General features: G+C 48.3%; 1 protein-coding gene across 1 annotated transcript in view; it reads right to left on the reverse strand.

Moving 5' to 3' along the window:
• LOC138505058 (mucin-2-like) overlaps positions 1-22,863 on the reverse strand; it is an 894,965-nt gene that overhangs the window by 174,082 nt on the left and 698,020 nt on the right. Inside the window, exons 29-30 of the mRNA XM_069625383.1 lie at positions 14,874-15,424; positions 12,207-13,265 (exon numbers count right to left, since the gene is read on the reverse strand). Coding sequence (XP_069481484.1) covers positions 12,207-13,265; positions 14,874-15,424 — 1,610 coding nt within the window. The remainder of the gene's footprint in view (positions 1-12,206; positions 13,266-14,873; positions 15,425-22,863) is intronic.

Raw genomic sequence — 22,863 nt, forward strand, 5'->3', positions numbered from 1 at the left:
CAGTTCCCTTCTTAGAGCGTTCGTTTCCTGACGGGCTGCATGCACTTCTGCCCTTAGTTCCCCAAGTAACTGGGCTAGCTGGTCGGTATCCGAGGTTTCCATAGCGCCTGGACGGGAGTTTTGTGGTAGGCTTTGCGTTCTGTAACGCTCACCTGATTCCCGTAGAGGCGCCGGTCTTGACTGGGCGTATACCGTATCTGCAAAGGTGATGTGGAACACACGGCTGGCTCTTTGGGCTGGACCTCTGTGCACTGTATGTCTGACTTGAAGGGTAAGATGTCTGCAGATAGAAAATATGGGATTAAGGAACTGGGTTATTGAATGTCTCTCTCTTCTTCCCTTTCTCTTCTCCTGTAGAACCCCAAAGGTTAACGCTCTCACCTTAGGTAAGTGAACGCCGTGCTCTCCATCTGCCTCGGGGCAGGGTGCTGTAACCAGTTTTCTTCACTGGATAAGGGGAGCAGGCCTCTTGACTTCAAAGGACTGCTGTCCGTCGTTTACTGCACGAACGGTAAGTTTCGAGTAATTCTAATGTCTTTAAAGTCTTTAGTAATGATGTTTCTTGTTTTGCAGGGTTCCGGCAATGGCGGATGACGGGCTGAAGTGAGTTGAAGATGGAGCCCGTGTGATGAATAGAAGCGCCTGGAAGCACGTAAGTAAGCTCTTGTTGCCTGCTTCACGATGCGCTCTAACTGTCTTTTTATTTTGCAGGTACAAGTTCGGAGCGGCTGCAGGGTGCCGGAATACCCACTGGGTTAGATGTGGAATGGAGTAATGGCACGTGAGTATTAAAGTTCCCCAATGTCTTTAAACGCACCTTGTTTTGTCTTTCAGATGCGGGATGCAGCGCCGAAGGCCTCCGGAGCATGCAAAGAGTTGGTAAGCTTTTGTCTTTCAGATGCCGGAATGCAGTGTGAAGACCTCCAGAGCGCACGAAGAGTAGGTAAGCCTTTGTCTTTCAGATGCCGGAATGCAGCGCGAGGCGTTGGTGACAGCCGATGGACCAGGTAAGTGAAGAGCTGTCACTGAAGACCGTAATGCTAACCTGTTCTTTCTTGTCTTCATAGGTGTTGCTGAAGACTGGATTCAGGATGGTAAGCCTTTTTCCTTAGGCCCAGGATCAGATGCAGAAGACACGATGAGCGTTCTGCTGCAGAGGATGCAGAATAACGCAAAGCAAGATTCATCCATCGGGTGTGGTTTAAATAGCCTCCTGTAGTGCTTAGGTGTCTCCTTCCACAGCCACGCCTAGGTAAGAAAAGAGTTCCTGCTTTCCAGAAGAGTTCCAGTGTTCTGAATCTAGGGAGTGGCTCCTGCCCCACCCAACAGGAAAAGTAGTTCCAAACAGAAGAGGATCAGAGGCTCAACTGGCAGGCAAGTAAGCAGCATGGTCTGCTGCAGGTAAGTCCACCCAAGCATTATGAGCCCGGCGCTTCCAGCGCTGGGACTGGGCATATTTATGAGCCTGGTGCCACTGGCGCCAGGACTGGGTCCAAAAGGTCCCAATTGGGACTGGTTGGCACTCGGAACCTGGGTTATGGATCTGCTTCCAAGGGAGTTGGGAAAACCCTGACCTTTTGGAAGCAGAGATCATGACAGGTAGTTGCTATGGTGACTACCTTTGTTAATTTTAATTAGTGCTGGGAATGCACCCTGGTGCTGAACCATTAGTTGATTAATATACCTTACAATGACTGGAAACTGATTAGCTTGTTACAGGTAGATCTCCTCAGCAGAAATATAAACCCCATAGGCTAATCTACCTATAAGCTATTGTACTCTGCTTGTTTGGCATAATACCCTTTGTGCCCAGTTCATGCAATGCACTGCAAAGAACCCAAATGCACTCATCCCTCACTTTGTCATTCTCATTGTGAAGTAGATTTAGTTCTTTTAACCTTCCCTTTGGCAAAGTTACTATGCCCCTTTCCCTTCCCGTTGGTAATGTTAGTTTGCCCATTCGCCTTCCTTCTTATAATGTTAGTATGCCCCTTACTCTTACCTTCGTGAATATTAGTAACCTCTTTGCAAAAATGAGACCGGGAGGAATCATTGGGGCACATAGTAGTTAGTAAATCCTGGCCTATTTATCATTAGGCCATCTGTCTTTTAATAGGTTGTTGCTATATACTATCAGTGGACCGTTTTGTATTTTTCTATGTATTAGGTACCTTTTTAAATCTTTTGACCAGAATTATTTCTGTCTGTGGTTTTAGTATATTATTGTCATGATTTTATGAACACTTGAAATATGTTGAATCATTGTTTTGACATATATGAATGTATTGATATAAAAAAAATGAATGGGTTGTATTATACTAAATAAATCAATAAAGTAACCTTTTTACCATCTGTCATCAAGTACTAAACATATTATGTATTGTATGCTTCTAACCGACTCAAAAGTGACAGGAAACATGGTTTAAAGTGGACCTATCAATAATCTCCATTGAGTAATATGGGTTTTGACCAAAAACAGTGTATTCTTGAACCATCACTTTTAACAATAAACTTAAATCCTGTTATTAACATGTCTGACCATGAGTATACATGATTCTCCTCGGTATGACAATTGATATACATGTATGACATTGATGTTATCTACACAGGTTGTCCATAACTATGAACATGGTCATCCATGACATGTTCGCAATATCGATTATACAAAAATATGGATGACATGCAACGTAAAGACATGAACAACCATGTAAAAACTCAATATTGTTCACCCAGATGTGTGCCTATGTTTAACTTTGGTTATCCATGCAAATATCTTCAGGATTATCGACAGCTATGTATGTCAATGATGCAATTCACAGCAACAGGCCGTGGTTGTTTCCATGGAATCCCCTTGAACAGTTTACCATTTATCGTATTCTTTGCTCAGAACAATGGTCTCACTGAAATGGATGGCCCCCAGACGCATGCCACCCAAAGTTCATTAAACATGATGGATATAAATCAAGTTGCCTTAGAAGAAATGCTGACTAGGCCTGCTCCGCCCTTACTAATGGCAAGGGCAAGGGCAAATGTATACATTTGTTTACACAAGTCCTGCCGATTTTGCCCTAAGAAAGTTACTAATCGATTGCGCAGTGTAAAAATTGTTTCATGAAATATCACTGTGTTGGAAACTTAGACAAAAAGACTCGGACTTAGTGACCTTTTTGAATCAAGCTGATATCCTGCTGTTGCAGGAAATATGGAAACAATCCATTTGGCTAATTTTCAATCTTTTTACGTAAAGGCAACATCAAGCAAGCAGGGGAGGAATTGATTGCAGTGGTATGGCATCTCATGTTTCCACTGCAATGGAATACAAGAGGACTTGTGCACATTTCAATTTCCCCACACCATTAATTAATCACAGAGTTGGGGAAGGGCTCCTTATGGCGTATAGCAGATGTTTATAACTCACCTCAGGGAAATACAGTAGGAGGGCGCTTATCGATTTGGAGATCAAAATGCATGCTGCTAGAAATGGTGCTGCTGCTTCGGCAAACATTTTTATGGGGGAGAGTTATCATTTTTTTTAAACCCTATTTAACATGTGGCTTCAGCATACATTGGGTGCAATAGGTATCTCCACAATAATGTTATATCATCTATGCATATACATTATCATTACTACATCACTTGGTAATAACATGTTGACCTTCCTTCCCAGTGTTCAGTTCTTAAGTCTGTGTTGGTGAGTCAACCAGATGGTAACTTCAAATTGTCTTTTCCATGTATGCACGTTACGGGGCCCATATGTCCTTTGGTCGTGATGTTGTTACCACAGTTTGCACGTATCCTACTTTGTTTTCATTCACATGTGCCATTTCGATGAGCCATTGTTTTTGTGTTGGTGCCTCTTTTGCCTTCCAATTAAGCAGAATGCATGTTTTGGAAATTATGCATCCTATGTTAAATAGTCTTCGGGTCTTGATGTCCGTTTTGCCGATATCTCCTAAGAGGTATTTTAATGGATGAGGAATCGGTGATATGGTTAACATTTCGTACAGTATTTGTGCAATTCGCTTCCAGAAATCAGCAATCGGTGGGCAGTTCCAAAACATGTGTATTGTATCCGCATCTTTGGAGTTACATTTGGGACAGTGCTGTATGTTTTGAGGGTTGAATCTTGTGTTGTGTTAAGGGGTATAGAGAAGTCTATTTAGGACTTTATGTTGAATCAGCCGTAGCCTTGAGTTTAGCGATACCTCTCTGGTCATAGTGCACATCTTCTGCCATTTGAATTCATCTATCACGGATCATGTGTCTCTTTCCCATTGTTCTCTAAGTTTGGTGGCTAGTGGAACTTTGTCTTGTATTTTAGAGTACAGTCTCGCTAATAGCCGTTTTCCATTGTTGTTGTGTATCACCAGTTCCATGCACTTAGTAGTTCCAGGTTCAGCCGGATAGGAAGACCACTTTCGTCGTACAGCGGCCCTCACTCGATAGCATTGCAGTATTTTCACTGAGTTATCCCCTAGTTTATCTTTGAATTCGTTTATAGTGACAAACCTGCCTTCTGGAAAAAGATCCCCCAAATTCATCATTCTGTCAGGGTCCCATGCGGTCTGGACATCTGAGTCCATAGTTGGGGGTAAGTCTGGGGTGTACCATAACGGGATGTTGCGGTTGTAAGGGTTTGTGATTTTGAGTCTTGGCATTATGCGTCTCCAGGCATCGAGTGTGGTGCGTAGTGGAGCCAGGTAATATAACTCAAAATCAGGGCCGCTAGTCCTCCTCGATGGTATGGTTCTGTGAGTGATTCCCATTTTACCCTGGCAGTATTACCGCCCCATATAAATCCTACTGCTAAGCTATGGAGCGAGTTGAAGAATTGCTGACCTGGTCAGATCGGGATGGTATTGAAAAAATACAATCATTTTGGGGCTACAATCATTTTCAGGACGGCAATTCGACCTATTAGAGATAGTGGGAGCTTACTCCACAAAGCAAGTTTATGTTCCAATGAATTGAGGTAGTTAGAGTGATTATGTTCATAATGGAGTTGAGCCCGTGCCACCATGACCCCTAGGTATTTCATCGTTTCTCCCGCCCATTTCATAGCATGCAGCTGTGCTGCCTTAATTGTTTTGTCGTTAAGGGGAAATAGTTCAGATTTCATAGTGTTTATTTTATAGCCAGAATATAAGGTACACTATTCTACCTCCGCTAGGATTATCTCAATGTTTTCTTCTGGGTTTTTCAAATATATTAGAGTATCGTCAGCATACAGTGATATAATCTGTGGGGGTCCTTGTATGTGTATTCCCCTGGACTGTGGAATTCATGGATCCTGCTTGAAAAGGGCTCTATTGTTAACACGAACAGCATTGGGGAGAATGGGCATCCTTGTCTGGTCTCTCTGGACAGCTTAATAGTCTCCGAGTCGTTTCGATTGGTGCACACTCTGGCCCCCGGGTCATTATATAGCAATCTTACAAATTTACTAAACCCCCCCGCCCTAATCCCATGCATCCCATGAGTCGAACGCTTTTTCTGCATCTAGTTTTGTTGCTGCTGCAGGGATGTCAGGGTGTATTTGTGACATGGTTCCAAATAATCGCCTCATGTTTAGGGCTGTTGATCTGCCAGGTATTAATCCTGCTTGGTCCGGGTGGACCAAGTCAGCCATGTATGGTAATAATCTATTGGCTAGCATTTTCGCAAACATTTTCGCATCTGAATTTATCAGGGATAGTGGACGGTTTGAGGCCATTTTGTTAGGGGTTTTCCTGGTTTTGCGAGGAACGTTATTACCGCCTTGGTGAGGGAGAGTTGTCATTTTCCTGTATTACATGCCTCTTCCCACACTTTAAGTTATTTAGGGGCAAGGATGTCTTTGTAAACTTTATATAGCTCTATGCCTATGCCGTCTGGGCCTGGGGCTTTATTTGATGCTAGGGAAAATATGGCTTTGGTAATTTCTTCCACTGTTATTGGATTGCTTAATTTGGCGCTGAATATATTATCCAGTGTGGGTAATTTAGTTTGTGCCAAATATCTCTCCACCTCCTCTATTTTAAATATATCTTTGTTAGAGTATAGTGTTTGATAATAATCCTTAAACATGTCATTTATTTCTTCATGTTTAATGGTTGTCTTCCCATTAGCTGCAGTGATCCCACATATGTGTTGTGCCTCACGTTCCCCCTTAATTATTCCGGCTGACAGCCTTCCAGGGCGGTCCATCTCACCATACCGTCTTGCTTGCACTTTCTTATTTACGAATCGAGTTTAGCTAGCTCACAGAACTTTTGTCTGTTGCACTTAATTAAACCTAGCAGCGCTTTATTGTGTGTTCTGCTATATTAATTTTTGAGTTTTCTCAGGTTCTTCTCAGTCTCTCTGAGCTCTAACCTAGTGGTTTTTAAAATACCAGATGTGGCGGCTATCATTGTTCCACAGAACCACACTTTGAATGTCTTTTCCTCCCTTTCTAATGTTTGTGCATTGCTGGGTGAAGGGGGGGTTTCAGAGGGTGAGGGTCTCGGGCCTGTGAATGAGTCCATAGGACCTTTCTTCTTATTGGCGCCTTTGGTCATGGTATTTGCTTAGTGGCGTCAGTGATGAGAGCCTAGTGATTTCCCTTCAGGTGTATATTCTTGTTTCAGCGATGTTGGTGCTGTGTCGACCATCCGGTGCAGTAATTAGTTTGGTGGATAGGGCTAATGGTATCTACTTTGCATAATGTTGCTAGTTGTTTGTGGTTTATAGTTGTGGTGGTAATTACCTAGCATGCTGAGTTCGCCGATATCTCTCACCAAATTTCTTGTTCGCTGTCTTTTGCGGTGTCGATGAGTTGCAAAGAAATGTCACACCATGGGGGTCTGGGAGCCAAGATTGTATGGGGCAACATTCGCTGTGGTGTTTTGTTGGAATTATTGCAAGTGCCTCTTGCGAGATGCAGTGGCGTACAAATTACTTGGATTTTGTGGCATCTATTGTTAGTCCGTGTTGTGGAGCACTTTTTATTGTAATTGGTGCCCCTTTAACGAGTATAGTAAGTTCAAGTATTGTGGCATCGGGCAGAGTTACATACCTGTTAGCTCTTAGTTATGCCTCCCCAAACTGGGGGGTTGAAGTCTGTTCGGACGGCAGAGCCCTTAGTACAACTATCAGTGGGGTACTTGTCCAGACGGGTAATGATTTGTAACTGGCTGTCGTATACTTGTTATTACGCCGTCATTCAACAGCATCCCCACTCTGTGTCAAATGTCTGGCTTTTATGATGTACTGGAGGGCATGGTATGGTTGTTAGTCCTACCTTATCTTGGTATGGGTGTCCTCTTTGTCGCGGTGTCCTTGGTCTGGGCACGCTGGCTGTGTTGTGTACCTCTCAAGCCACGCCCGCGGCTAGCCATTTGGTCTCGGAGTGCCAGGAAGCTTGCAACAGTGTGTGAGAAGAAGGGTGAACTCTTCTCGAGGAACGGAGGACGGGAATGCTCTGTGTCCCCCGTGTTCTCATTGTCTCAGTCTCACCATTGCCTCGTGTACACATGGACTCCCAGCCAGGGAGCGTGGTCACTCTCTGCTGGATCTTTGTGTGTGATGGCACCGGGCTTGCAGTTGTATTGCACCCGGTCAATTGCGCTTGTGGGTGGGGGGTCCAAACCTCACCCTTATATTATGGAGGTGCCAGGAAGCCCTGAACGGTGTGTGAGAAGGGCGAACTCCTCGAGTATCAGAGGACAGGATTGCTCAGTGCCCCTCGTGTCCGCGCGGTCTCAGTCTCACCAATGCCTCGTTCACACGCGGTCTCCCGGACAGTGAGCCCGGCTGCTGTCTGTTGGGACTTCTGCGTGGCAGACCGGGCTCGCAGTCCGCTAGCACTCTGGTTAATCTTGCATTGCCAGGGGGACCGGATGTCACCCTTATATTACGGCTGGGTCCAGGGGGAACATGATCCGTGGTGTACAGCCAACATCAGTTATTGCGGAGTCACAGGGTACCGGGAAGGAGAGAGAACCTTCCCCAGCTTTGCGCACATGCTTTGCTGCGCAGTGCCAGCCCGGTGTTCAGATCAGGATATCTTGCATTTTGATTGAGGAATCTTCTCTGTTTTTGGTAGAAATCTGCATCTCGGCTTTCTTCAGCTTTTTTTTTCATCAGTTTAAATCCTGTCGGGCAGATGTGGCGATGGATATATTTTCCAGGATGTATAGTAGAGGAACGGAGCTTCAAACTTTGGTGGCCATCTTGTAGGCTGCTCAACAGCACCCCCCCCCCCCAATCGGGGGGGATTGCAATTTGAAAATGGATGACTTTAAGGGGGGGAGTGGACGATGCCGGAGAGGAAGATTCTGCTTATGGCATCACCACCTCAATTCTTAGAGATGCAAGGTGTGACACAAAAGGCAGGAGATTGGTAGACAGTCCTGTATAACTGGGGTTCAGGATCCCAACGGTAGATTCCCATTAGATACCCTGTGGAACTTCACATTCACAAATGCAAGACACCGGTCAATTATTGACTACTTCTTAATTGACACAGAGTGGCAGTGGAGGGCCGATTTTGAAGTAGCTGTGAAGATTGACAGCAACCAGGAGCCCCTCGTACTACCAATATGGAATGGGAAAGAAGGGCGTGACTTTCGGAATGGGATAACTGGGGATACTAACAAATCTCTTAACTCTCGGTAATGTTATTTCTGATGAATGTTCCTCCCACGGTTTCCTCGTCTATGATATCCCTATTCCACTGCATCTGTTCTCCGGAAACCTTTCCGCTGCCAAGGGGTGCAGGGTGGCCCTGCAATAGCTCCATCTGACACCTCTATCCACCCCCGCCCTGCTGGCTGGACATGATGTTGGGGTCAATATATATATAGCAGCACCACACCCAGTTAGATCAGGCCCACCCTTTTTCCCTAGCACTCATAAGCTGATAGACTGTAGAACCGATGTTTTACTAGCTTCCCGCAAACGCAAAGAGGGACATGTATGGAGGACGATGGGGAATCTGTGGGAGGAACATCCATCAGAAAGAACATTACAGAGAGATAAGTAATTTGTTCTTCTAATGGATTCTTTCCTTCCACTGATTTCTCATCTATGGTAGACTCCCAAAGCTTTATGTAAACCTAGAGAAGGTAGGAAGCAAGAACACCACCTAAACAGAAAACTCTGAAGGACGGCCCTACCAAAACGGACATGAAGGCACACATGGGAATCCAAGCAGTAATGCTTAGCAAACATGTGCAAGGATGCCCACGTTGCAGCCTGAAAAATATCCAGAACTGGGATTCCTCTCTGCAAGGTAGAGGTGGTAGAGGTGGCAGCCACTCCCCTGGTAGAACAAGCTCTGAGACGCTCAGGCACATCCTTACCAGCCAGATATTAGCATTCTGAGATGCAGAGAATGGTCCATCTGGACATGGTTTGTTTGATCACAGCCCTGCTAGCACGATCACCAGTGTAACCATTGAAAAGCTGGTCATCTTTCCTAGATTCTTTAGTACAAGAGACAAAGAACTTAAGGGCCCATACTGGTCCAACTCATTAAATCATTACTCTGCCTTGGAAGTGTCAGGTGGAGGAAACAACATAGGTAGATGGATCTTCTGAGAGAGATGGAAGACTGAGACCACTTTTGGCAGAAAGGAATGTCTCACTCACAAACATCTTCTCTTTGGAATGAAAAACAAATAGGGAGGCAAAACAGACAATGCCTGGAGCTCACTCACCCATCTCGCTTAAGTGATGGCAACCAGAAAAATCCCCTTAAGGGTGAGCAATTTAATAGAACAGTGATGAAGGGGCTCAAATGGAGCGCCCATAAGGAACATTCAAACTACATTCAAATCCCACACCAGAACCACAAAATGGCTAAGAATAAACTAGTTGCACAAATCCTGCATAACAGTGATGATTGAGAAAAGTGGGCCCTGTTCCAGGGATCTCTTGAACACCAAAATAGCAGCGAGGTGACCCTTTATAGTGCCAATCTGCAGGCACGCCTGGGGCAAAGATAGCACAAAATCCAATGCAGTGTATCAAGGACAGGGTAAAGGATCCAGGTCCCTCTCCCAGCACCAAATCGAAAATGGATTTCGTAGTGAGCCTCTGAGCTGTAACGAGCACATCAAGGACATCGTCTGACAAATGCCACTCCTTGTATCTCAGCCTCTCAGTAGCCAAGCATGACGGTTCAGGCTGCTGAGGTTCGGGTGGAATACCTGTCCCTCCCAAGGGGAGAGCCAGTTTACTCTCCTAGGAAATGGAGGGATAAGGGGGTCTCCTGCCGGCAAGGACCGCATGGGATTGTGGTTGGTTGGTCTCAGGAACTTCCGATTTAGTTCTTAGGTCCGTCTTCAGTGGATTTGTCCTAGCTCATGGGGGCTTGTCATCAGTGGGGTAGAACAGGGGGTCTGTGAGTTCTTTCCAGGCCTCTAAGGTCATACTCGAGGCGTCTGTAGATCTGGCCACATGCTCTTCCCAGGCCTTCGTTTCTGCTTGTACCCAGCGTTTCAGTTCACTGTGCCAAATTTTCTGTCGAGGCCCAGCTGGTTTCTTCCAGGACATCGCAATTGTCCTCTTTGCCAGTATGCACATGATATCCATTAATCTAGCGAGGTGTTTAAGTTTGGCCGGTCTGGGATATGTGCCCAGTAGGCATTCCGCGGGAGTCCATTTGTATCTGGTCAACCCCAGATTATCACTTGTCTGTTGTATGGTGGTCCACAGGGACTGTGTCTTGGCACACAACCAGAATACGTGGATCAAGTCTGCATTGTCCATTCCACACCATGTACAGTTGGAGCACTGAGTTCTATTAAATTTAGCCAGCCTGGATGGGGTTAAGTATGTCCGATGTAAAAGGTTCAGTTGTATTTGTCTAAATCTATGGTTTCTGGAGACTGTTTTGTCAGAGCCCTTTCCCATTCTCCATCCGCCATTTCCCGACCCAAATCTGCTTCCCATCTGATTTTCAAATCAGCACTACGTGGGTTGGGGGTGTCACTTAGGTTGCTGTAGATCTGGGACACCGGCCTCCATCCTTCTCCCAGTTCATACAGTTTATACAATAACGTGATCAAGGAGTTTGATTCTGGTTCCTCTGGCCAAGTCGTCCACTTGGTTTGCGCTGTGGTTCTTATCTTTTGATACCACAGGAACTGGCCTGTATGGACACAGTTTTCTTCCTGAAGCATTTCAAATTCTTTAAACTCCCCCTCTGTATATAGGTCCCCCCATGTATATATCCCCTTCTGTTCCCAGTATCTGAGGTGTTGTAGATCCTCAGGGGATCTGCGTAGGTCCGAGATCAATGGTATGTTTGGGGAGTACTGGTGTTTTGCATGGGCGAGGGTTTCGGTCCTGTGCCAAATTTTTTGTCCGAGGGTGGCCATGAAGGGGGCATCACGCAACAGGTGGGTGGGGGCCCAGGTAAGTTCTCTCATATACCACGGGGAGATCAGTGGCTGCAAGAGTGGCGTCTCAAATGTGGCATCGTCTGCTAGCCACTTGGTGATAAAGCTAAGCTGTGCTGCCAAATAATATTTTTCAAAGTTTGGGAGTTGGATTCCCCCCTGGGTGTACGGCAGTGTCAAAGTGGCGAGTGCTATTTTGCGTCTTCCTTTCCCCCACAGGAAATCCCTTAGTATTCTTTCTAATAGGCGGAAGAAAGGCGCTTTGATGTTGAAGTGTACATTTTGGAACCCATACAAGAATCTAGGAAGGACAATCATTTTAATTATTGAGGCCCTGCCCATCATGGATAGGGGAAGTTTCGCCCAGAAGGTCATGGATTTCCTTAAGGCAGGAAGAGCGGCTTTGGTGTTGTGCTCGTGCATTTCTCCAGGAGAATGCATTATGTGTATCCCTAAGTATTTAAACGAGGTCCGTTCCCACTGTATTCCCACCGGGGGAAGTTCCGTTACATCTTTCTCCTTGAGGCCTGCCAGAGGGAAGAGGCAGGACTTTGCCCTGCTGAATTTTATGCCTGAAACCCTTCTGAAATTGTCTAAGACGTCCAGCATTGTGGGCACATTGTTGTGTGGGTCCCTGACATACAATAGTACGTCATCCGCATAGAGAGAGATAATATGGTCTAGTCCGCCCAGCCGGATCCCAGCGTCAAAGAATTGTTTTCGAAAATAGATAGCAATAGGTTCCAGTCCTAGTACGTAGAGCATGGGGGAGAGAGGACATCCTTGTCTGGTGCCTCTGCATATGTTCCAGACCTCTGATATATTTTTCCCGTTTTTTACTCTGGCCCTAGGTTTGGTGTATAGTATCTTGATCCACCTAATGAACCCGGGGCCGAAGCCGAACCCTTCTAGAACCGCGACTAGCCACTCCCAAAATATCGAATCAAACGCCTTAATGGCATCAAGGGACAGCAGTGCGTATGCCTCCGTGTAGGCCTCAGTTTGAGCGATAACATGTTGCACTCTGCGTAAGTTCATGGTTGTGTTCCGGGCCGGTATGAAGCCACACTGATCTTCGTGTACTACGTCCCCTATGATTCTGGCCAATCTGTTTGCTAACACTGTTGTCAATATTTTCACATCGTAATTGAGCATTGCTATTGGACGGTAAGAGTCACATTTGTCGGGGGGTTTATTGGGCTTGATGATCGGGATCAGAAGGGTCGCCCTCATGCTGTCAAGTAATATCCCTCTTTCGTGCGCTTCTTGAAAAACCTTGTATAGTAGGGGTGTTAGGGTGGAATCGTAAACTTTATAGAACTCGGTGGGCAGCCCATCGCTCACTGGAGTCTTACCGGTGGCCAGTGACTTAATTGCCTCCGTAATATCCTCAGTTGTGATATCTGCGTCTAGGGCCTCAGATTGTTCAGGGGTCATTTTGGGGAGTCCTATCTCTTCCAGGGTGTCCATGATTTGCTCTAGGGGAACCTGGTCATCGTTAGAGTAAAGGTGTTCGTAAAAGCCCTTGAAGGTTACATTTATGTCATGCTGTGTTTGCACTACCTCACCGTCTTCAGTCTGTATCCCAGTGATTGTGTGCTTGGGGTGTTCTTTCTTGCAGAGCCAAGCCAGCATTCTGCCTGGTTTGTCTGCCTCTGTGTGTATTCTATTAGTTTTGGTGGCATAGTCAAATTTGGCGAGCCTATCCCACGCTGAAGCACATTTAGTTCTAAGTTCTTTGAGGTTGTCCTCCCTTTGGTCAGTAGCCACCGGGGCTGCCTCAAGTTGTTCAATCTGCTGCTCCCATTGGTTCAGTTCACCCCTCAGTTGTTTCCTAATGCCCCCTGCCTTCGCTATGATTTCCCCCTCGTCACTACTTTTAGGGCGTCCCACATCGTGCTCAAATGGTCAACACTTCCAGTGTTTCTCTCAATGGAGCTGTCTATAAATTCGTGTAGCTCTTCCCTGAACGCCAGGTCGCCGAGGGCGTCTATCGGCATTCTCCACATTGGAATAGGGGGTTTGGGGCCGGCGTGATTCCATTCTATTAGGAGTGGCGAGTGGTCAGAAATGGTTCTACCTAGGCATTGAGCCTCTTCTACTTGTGGCAGATGTTCTTTACTTATGAAAACATAGTCTAGTCTTGTGTGGAGATCGTGTGGAGAGGAGAAATATGAGTATCCCCGGGCATCAGGATGACGCTCTCTCCAGGTGTCGGCCAGGTGCAACCTGTCTGTTATTAGGGACAGGGCTGTCGTTGCCGCCGAGGGCCCTTTTGGGTGTGGGAAGGACCTGTCAAGTTTCGGGTCATGGACACAATTGAAGTCTCCCCCCCAGAAGAGGATGCCGTGTCTGTATGGTGCAATTTTGGCGTACATGGAGTTTAGGTGCGTTGGAATGTTGGTGTTGGGGAGGTAGGAATTTACTATGCATAGCTCTTCCTGTTCCAACCGGCCCCATAGTATTACAAACCTGCCTTTTGGGTCCGTCTCGGATTTGATTAAGTGGAATGGAAGTTGTGGGTGGATCCAAGTATATACCCCTCTTGCATATCTAGAGTATGAAGTTCCAACACCCTGCCCTCCCCAGTGTTCTCCCAGTCTCGCCAGGGAGCCCGCCGTGCAGTGTGTCTCCTGCAACAGTGCAATTTGCACTCTCTTTCTGTTCAGATAGGACTTGATTCTATTCCGACGTAAGTAAGATCCCAGGCCCCTCACATTCCAGGTCATTATCTTTATATTAGCGTTGGATGCCATAACGGAGCAATTGGGTTTGAACCGCTTTTGTCCGGCACCTGCTGGCGTCGTGTGCTCGTTTACCATATCTTAGCCTTCTCCCCTCCTGTCCGCTTTTCACAGCTTCAATCTTTTCGCTGGTTGGAGATTTTTTAACTTGAGAAACTCCCATTATGTTAAATGGGGAAAAACCAAACAAAACTACTCAAACTGTCCGTGGCAGTTGCTTTTAACTTGCAGCGCTCAGGGGATCCTGAGCCTTCCAGGCCACTCCTGGCCTTCCGGATCAGGTTGTGTGTGAGCAAACAGCTTACACCTTTTCTGGTGGGGTGGGTTGCTTTACTGTCGCTCGTGTGTTCCTCCGAGCTCTCGTCCGATGTGGCTTACTTTGCAATAGGACTTCATTGTGGTATGTTTGCCTGCTGTTCGTTTTTATTTCCCCCCTTCAAGGGGACAGCCCATTTCTTGCGCTCACCGGGAGGTGTGTGGTCAACTTCGGTCTGAATTCGATGGTTCCTCTTTGTCGTCGGCCAGATTATTATGTTCGAGCCACATGTTGGCTGCGGCTGGGGTCTTTAGGAATGTCGCCTTTCCTTTATAGAGTATCTTGAGGCGTGACGGATAGAGCAGCATGTATTTTAAGTTGAGTTTCCTCAGCCGGGCTTTTATTGGAATATAGGAGTTTCTCGCTCGTTGCACTGCAGGGGTATAGTCCGGGTATAGAACTATTGTTGAATCTTTCCTTTTTATCTCCCCACCTTCCCTGGAGTACCGTAGTATAGTTTCCCGGTCCCGGAAGTTTAGAATTTTGGCTATGATTGGTCGTGGGTGAGATCCGGGCGGAGGACGTTTCTTGGAGAGATCTGTGGGCCCTTTCCACGGAGAACCCCTGGGAGAGATTCCCCGGCCCGATTTCCTGTTGCAGCAGTGTTTCAATAAAGACCGTCGGGTCTGGGCCTTCTAGGTCCTCAGGGAACCTGAGTATTCGAATGTTATTACGGCAAACTCGTCCTTCAGCGTCTTCAGAACGGGCCTCCAGTCTTGCCACTTTCTGTTCCAAGTCTCGAACCGTTATCTTTAGGTCTCGGGTGTCCTCTACGTTTTCTTGCAGGGCGGTTTCCGTCGCCGTGACCCGTTCAGTTAGGTTGCGGGCGTCCTGGCGCATGAGTTGCATGTCTGATTTCACCTCTTCCAACCTTCCTTCAAGTGATGTGCAGAGGGCAGCTATTGCTTGCAGGACATGCGTGTGTTTGAGGTCCTCCTCCTGTTGGGGCAATTCTTCAGGGGGTTCCCGATCTTGTTGTGACTGTCTTTGGGGTCTGACTGTCGTGAAAAAGTCCATCATGACCAGTTTCGGTTTACTCTTTGGGGGAGACATCCCCTGCTTTGAGATCTGTAGGTTCTGTCCCCTGCAGAGTGCGGGTCTGTCCTTCGACCCCAGTTACGTGTTTCCGTGGGGGCTTCAGGGGATCGTTGGTCCCAGGGGTCCAACCCCAGCACCACCGCTATATCCAGCAACAAGCGTCCCCGGGTCAATCTTCGATCTTTTTACCAGAGACTGTGGACGTGGGTTGTTTTAAGGGCTCCGGTAGTAGAGGCGTTGTGCCGTGGACCAGTCTGGGGCTGTAAGCTATGATCAGGTAGCTCCTGGCTCCTGCCTGCGCTGTCGACGGGCTGCCGGTGGGTTGGTGTTGTCCCGCCGCTTGAGTTGAACTTCTCGGGGTTTCCGCTCTCTTCAAAGCTTATTCCCCCCCCTGGGGGCTCTGGTTGTAGTGTTGTGGGCGGTTCCCCAGAACACCCCCGCCACTCCAGGGGGTCTTCCTTCCTCGCGTGGGCCTTTTGTGCTTTTTGGGCAGTCCCTTCCTCACCCCCCAATCCAAGGGCGATAGGGACCGCAGATCTGGTTTGACCCCCCGCTCAGGAGTTAGTCTAGGATAACGGGGTCCTCTTCTCTTTCGCGCCCTCAGGCCGGGCGATGCTGGGCAATATGCAGGGGGATCACTCCGATCTTCCACCTCTTCACCTGTTTCTGTGTGTGTCCGCCTGCCACCCTCAAGGCTTCCACGGCCTCCTTCTCTGCTTCTCTATTTCGCAAGTTTCAGGCATCCTCGGTCTGTTCCAGATCCTGCCTCGTGGCGCAGGTGCTTCGTGCTGGCCTTCCGCACTGTAGTCGCGGGGGGCCAGTCCCCGACCCCTCGGCTCCTTACTGCAACCGGTGTCCGGGTGGAGCCGGGGATCAGGTGGGCCGATTCCCAGCCGCTGTGCTGGAGCGCGTTCGCAGGGTTGATTTTCCCCTCTGTAACCGGAGCTTGGGCGAAGCCGGGGATCGCGTTGTCCGGCCCCCCAGCCGCTGCGCAAAAGAGCGTTCGCGGGGCTGTGGGCCTCTCCACTTTGCAGGACTCAGGCGATCTGTGTCTGCTCCCGCCTCGCAGGGGCTGCGCCTTCCCTCTCATCTGTTGCGCAGGGCTTGCCGGCGTTCACGGTGTTCCGTACTGTTGTCCTTCACTCAGCAGCCGGAGCTTGGGTGGAGCCGGGGATCGGGTGGTCTGATCGACCGGCCGTTGCGCAGAAGCGCGTCCTCTGCTGTGGGCTCCACAGGGTGTTCCGGATCGGCCACAGCGTTAGTCTCAGCGCGTAGCGGGCGGCGCCATCTTGCGGGTCCCAGGGGCTCGACTTTAGGCTTCGCGTTTTCTGTCTTCGCCGTTCCGATTCGGCTCAGGAGTCGGGTCGTGTGATGGGAAGTAGTTCCCCTATGATAATATGCAGGCAATTCTCGGTTTGCAGGGCTATTCAAGCAATATTAAGTCCATGTAGTAGGATCTCGGACGGAGCTCCCCCATGGCCATGTCCAGCAAATCCAGAATACCTTGTTCTCCGGGTCAAGTCAGGGGCAATCAGAATCATCGTAGTTCCGAACAGACACAATCTCCTGAGAACCAGCGGAATGACAGGGATCAGCGGGAATGCAAAAAAGAGGTTGAAAGTCCACTTTGACTGTCAGTGCATCCCCTAGAACTCCCCTACAGGACATTCCAAGAGCAGAACAACTCAAACTTTCTGTTGATGCTGGAATTGAAGAGGTCCACTTGAGGAATTCCCCAAAAGGAGACAATCTCCTCCAGAACTTCCTGACAGAGCTCCCACTCGTGGAAGGCCAAAGTATGTCTGCTGAAGGCATCCACTATGACATTCTCTTGCACCGCCAGATGAGCCACCATCAGAGAGACACAGGTCTCCAGAGCCCAGAACCACAGTTGCATTGCTCTATAAACAGAGGCAAGGACCCCACACCACCTTGCTTGTTGAGGTAATGAATGTCCACTAGTGTTTTTCGCCAGGAGGAGAGGGGAGGAAAGTGACCAGGGTCAGCCTGATCATCCTCAGCTAATTTAATTTTTTAGAATGTTACAGCACTCTCGTTGGCCACATAAGATTTTGGCCTTCATTTTTTAGTTAAGGTTTTTGAATTGCTTAAGGATGAGTTAAAGGACAACAGCATACCGTTTCTTGGGTTAACGCTAAAAATGGATTTGTGTAACACTCCTTAGAGAGTAGGCAAATGAAAGAGGAGTTCTGGACACTAAGAAAATTGCAAACTTCCATCAAGAGTTAATGCCTTTTATGATCTTGCCACCAGACTCTCCATCTTCGGACTTGGTCATGCAAGAATTTGAAAGGCTCATTTCATTACCATGCGAAGGGGAAGTAATTATTTCCTCACCCCAACAAGATCTAGATTGAGAACCAAATGTCATTGTTCTCAATTCCCAGTCAACAGTGGTGAAACACTCACAAGTGGGCAAAAAAGAAAAATCAAAAAGCTTGGAACAAATTGAAGGAAATGTCCTCTAGGAAGTTCGTTTGTACCTTGCCGGGTAAAGAGAAAGAGGAAAAAAAACATTCTGTATGTAACTTGTTTGAATCTAAACAAAAGAAAGGCAAACAAGTAACATTGCAAGATATAACTACAGAGGAGGCTGAACTAGTGACAAGAAAGAAGAGGGAAAAAAAGGGCAAAAATATATCAATTTAAATAATTGCCCAGGAAATAGTGTTCTGTATTAATTCTGCTGCACAGACAATGCCTTTTACATCCAATTCCGCTCTATCACTATGTCAATTAGAGGGACCCACTGAAAGAAGCATACTACATCCTGATGATCCTGAAAAGCCTGAGCGTAATGCTAAAAAGAGGAATGAAGCACAAGTTAATATTAAGCAAACCTCATCATTTTACAAAGGTTGGGCAGATAAATCTGGACTTGTGTTAGAGAATATTTTTTGCTGTGAGTAAAAATTAATCATGAACCTGCAAGCAGTTCTTTCACTGTTTCAGCAAATGTCAGCCCTACTACATATCTCAATTAAGGACATTGGGGCTCATTATGAGATTCGCGTAAAAACACAGTCATTACTGGCATGGCGGAACTAGTGCACCCGTGTTCCCTAGACGTTGCAAATAGCAGCTGATTACGAGAGCGCGTGCACGCGCGTACCGCCATGCCGGTAATGGCTGCACCGCCATGCTGTTAAAGACCCCCCCAACCCCAACCCTGATAGCGGCATCATGAAACTCTCTGATACCGCCTCCGCCCACGATCAATGTCCAGATGGTGGCCCAAACACTGGCACATTGATATGCATGCTGCATGCCAATCCCATAACCAATAGACACCCAACACACAGCAAAACAGCACATGTCACACATCACGCAAACCACAATACAACGGTAGGCCACACAGCACACATCAGTGCTAAAATGTGAGTACCCAACGTATACCAATATGCCCCCCCCATTGCAAGAACCCTGTATGCCACACCTACAAGTATGCAATGCATCAAATGGGAACAACTGAACAACACCAATGTATGCATCATGCACATACCACTATCACTGATGCCCTGTCTCTCTTGGTCCCCCACAGGCACGGATGCTGACAGTGACGGCCACGAGGCTGCCGCACAGGCCACGGCACCCGCCAAGGAATCCAGGCACAGACAAGAAGGCACCAGACCATCAACCTCTAGGGCAATATCAATGCCCAGTCCGCCACACAAAGCAGCACCACCAATACAGGGCAGGCCACAGGAAAGGCAAACACCATCCGAGACACCACCTGATGACACAGCTACACTGGACTTGTCCAATGTGGTGGAAGCAGAGGCGGATGGGACACAGGCTGCTGCCACCAGCTCAGTTGCGGAGGTAGCTGCCTCAGCCCCACATAGTGATGCAGAGGCAGAGGGACACAGTAATGACCAATCAGATATGGACGGCAACCTCCATGGGGATGGCGCCCATACGCCAAGCACCCAGGCCATCCCCAGCACACCACACAGGGCACCCCAGTGAGCACCCATCAACACCAGTCCAGAGGACTGGAGAGTCCACATCTTTGATCCCCATCAGAGGACAACCCTGCATTGGGCCCCCTGCAAGTGCCCCATCTACCTCCATAGCCACCTGTGACATGGAGGCCTGCATGACAAGGATGGAGGCCCACCACGATCAGATGATTGAGCTGGTGAAGCAGTACGTCGCGGAGGGAGAATTGACCCGCCGCGAAATCCGTGAGACCAATGCTGCACACATTGTGGCCATGAACAAAAACACAATGCTGTTACATGAGAGTCTAGCAGCAGTGACCCAGGTCCTGGGCAGGATTGCCGATCACTTGCAGCAGCAGCGTCCTGCACCGACAGATGCACAAGCAGGCACGTCCACTTCATTCAGCACAGCAGCCATCTTGGCTCAAACCAGCCCTGTGCGGTTGATCAGGCGCAGCGCACGCCACACTGATATGCAGCCCCCAGAACATAAGAGAGGCCGCCACTAGCAGGGCCACCCTGCATGTGCTGGCTGCAGTTTGATAAAAAAACATTTATAGCACATCATCTGTGGGATGTGAATGGGGGAGGTGGTATGGGGTGTTGGGTGTGTTTGGGGCAAGGGGTATGGGGTGTTGGGGGTGTTGGGGGGAGGAGGTATGGGGTATTGGGGGTGTTGGGGGAGGGGGCATGGGGAGTTGGGGGTGTTGGGGGAGGATGTGTATGAGCTGGAGGGTTCATTCACAATGATGTTTAATTTTCAATGCACCCCTTGTGTGCAAAATCATATCATGATTGGACATTGTTCATTTAGCGTGTGTTTATTCAATTCATTACAGTGCACATTGCCGAACTCCCCACACACCCTGTGCCCATATGCACACAATCCCAGTGCCCAGTATTACTAACACAGAACCATCAGCATCCCAGTGTCTCAGAAGAAATCGTCAATCACTGATTGGCGCACAGCACGGCCATCTTGTGCATCGCGACCTGGCAGGGGTGCTGCTTCTCCTCCCTCATCATTTTCATCCTCCCCCCGGTGCATGCAGGTCAATGTCAGGTGACAGTAGTACGTTTCTCCGGATGCACATGTTGTGCAGCATGCGACAGACCATGGTGATCTTTCCCACCTTCTCAGGCCTGTAATAAAGCGCTTCACCAGACCTGCTGAGACAGCGGAACCGCGCCTTCAACAGGCCAAAAGTCTGCTCGATCACAATACGTGTACGGGTATGAGCCCGATCGTAGTCCGCTTCGTGCCTGTTCTGCGGGTTCCGAAACAGGGGTAAGTAACCACGGCTTCAAGGGATAGCTAGCATCACCTGCATGGGAGCACAATGAGGTATGTGTGAGTCAATTTCTGACATGACACCTGTACTTATCACTCTCATGCCTGCAGCTATTTGGTGTTGACATGCACATGTCCTTGGATGTCTGCACACATGTTTATTTGTCACAATGTGTACTGTACTATGGTCTGCAGGTGTGGATTGCATAATCCAGATGATGCAGGGTGTTCACTTGCATGCTGTTACAGATGTACTGTGGATGCCTACCACTGTATTTGCACTCATATAGGAGATGTATAGTACTCTGTATGTGTTTCTACTAGCAGCATTGGCACAAGTTTTATCATGATTTGTCATTCATCGGTTGGTATTTCCATGGTGGCATGCAGCACGACTGTGGTGGATGGCCAGTGACAATCAGTGTATGCCCTTGGTCGGATTTATTTGTGGGCACTCATGGGTGCATGTCCTGTGTTGTGCTTTGCTGCAGTCATGTTTCTTACTCATACTCACTGCATGTTGCTGAATTGTGTTGCAGAGGGTACGCTCAGATGATGTGCAGTAGACGCGTTGAGGGATGTGGCCTGCTTGAAAGTCTGGCATATTGGCATAGGTGTGCAGCATTGATCTTTTGTATGACATTGATGTGTCATGTTCAGGTTGGGATGTTTTGGGCCACAGTGTTTTGCTGTATGGGCATTGTCCAGTCACCACCCCAAATCACCCAGGTGGAGTATGCATCCCCCACCCCCAATCTCACCCAGGTGGAGTATGTATCCCCCCAATGGCACCCAGGTGGAGTATGCATCCCCCCATTCTCACCCATGTGCGGTATGCATCCCCCCAATCTCACCCAGGTGGAGTATGCATCCCCCCAATCTCACCTAGATGGAGTATGCACCCCCCCAATCCCACCCAGGTGGAGTATGCATCCCCCCAAATCTCACCCAGGTGGAGTATGCATCCCCCCCAATCTCACCCAAGTGGAGTATGCATCCCCCCCAATCTCACCCAGGTTGAGTATGCATCCTTCCACCCCCACCCCCCAATTACACTGCCATCGGCCTGTCAGGCGACTTACCAAGGAGCCAGGCACGTCGTCTAGCATGTCGCTCCATGTAGCAGGGTAGCGAGGAGTTCCGCAGCACCTTTGAATCATGAATAGATCCGGGAAATCGGGCACAACAATTTGTGATCATCTTACTGGAGTCACATACCATTTGCACATTGATGGAGTGGTATAGCTTACGATTGCGGTACACCACCTCCATGGCATGAGGGACCATCAATTCAACATGGGTGCAGTCAAGGGCACCGATGCAATTAGGCATGCCTGTCAGCACATGGATGCCAACTTTAGTGTCAAAGAGCTCCTGGGCAGTCCGTGGTAGGAATATGTAGTTGCTTGCCTGCTTCAGGAGGGCATCCAGCACTTGGTTCAGCATGCGTGAAAAGAAAGGTTGTGATATGCCATGCAGCTGCCCCACTGTGTGCTGGTAGGTGTCTGTGGCCAGGAAGTAGAGCACAGACACTACCTTCAGTAGAGGGGGGATGGCAGTGCAGATTTCAATCAGGCTGACAATGTTGTCGTGTATCATGTCCACAATGGTGGTGATGGTGTCCCGGTCCAGGCGGTACATGGTGTGGATCTGCACAGGGGTTAGGTTGTAAGGACTGGCTCTGATGCGAGGGATTGGTGGCTGCCTACGTGGTACCACTGGCTGCACTGGTGGAACTTGCTGGGCCTGTCTCACCCTCCTTCTCCTCCTGCGTCTCCTCTGTGGTGCCTGTTGTTGTTGCTGGTGTAGCAATGCAGGCATATTCCTCCAGCTCCAAGATTGCAACAGCAAGTGGGATCATTTTGGTGTGGGAAGGGGTGTGGTGTGTGGGCGTGCTCCTTTTGTGCTGGGACAGTCTCAATTGCCTCCACCAGTGGTGATTGTGTGCACCTGTGGCAGTTGGGAACACAGCAGAATGCTATTTACGGGTGATCCGCAATGCCTGTAATACTGGCATCATGGTGACCCTATTTACCACCTTCGGGATGCCGGTAGGTGCATGCTTGCGTGACTTGTGATGTCCTCCTGTTAGCAGCGTCCCAGTATTTCTGCCACGAAGGGCGCGTGTACGTGCGTATGCGGG

Source organism: Ambystoma mexicanum, chromosome 11, assembly GCF_040938575.1.
Source record: "Ambystoma mexicanum isolate Mex_15411 chromosome 11, UKY_AmexF1_1, whole genome shotgun sequence".
In the NCBI taxonomy this organism is placed as follows: domain Eukaryota; kingdom Metazoa; phylum Chordata; class Amphibia; order Caudata; family Ambystomatidae; genus Ambystoma; species Ambystoma mexicanum.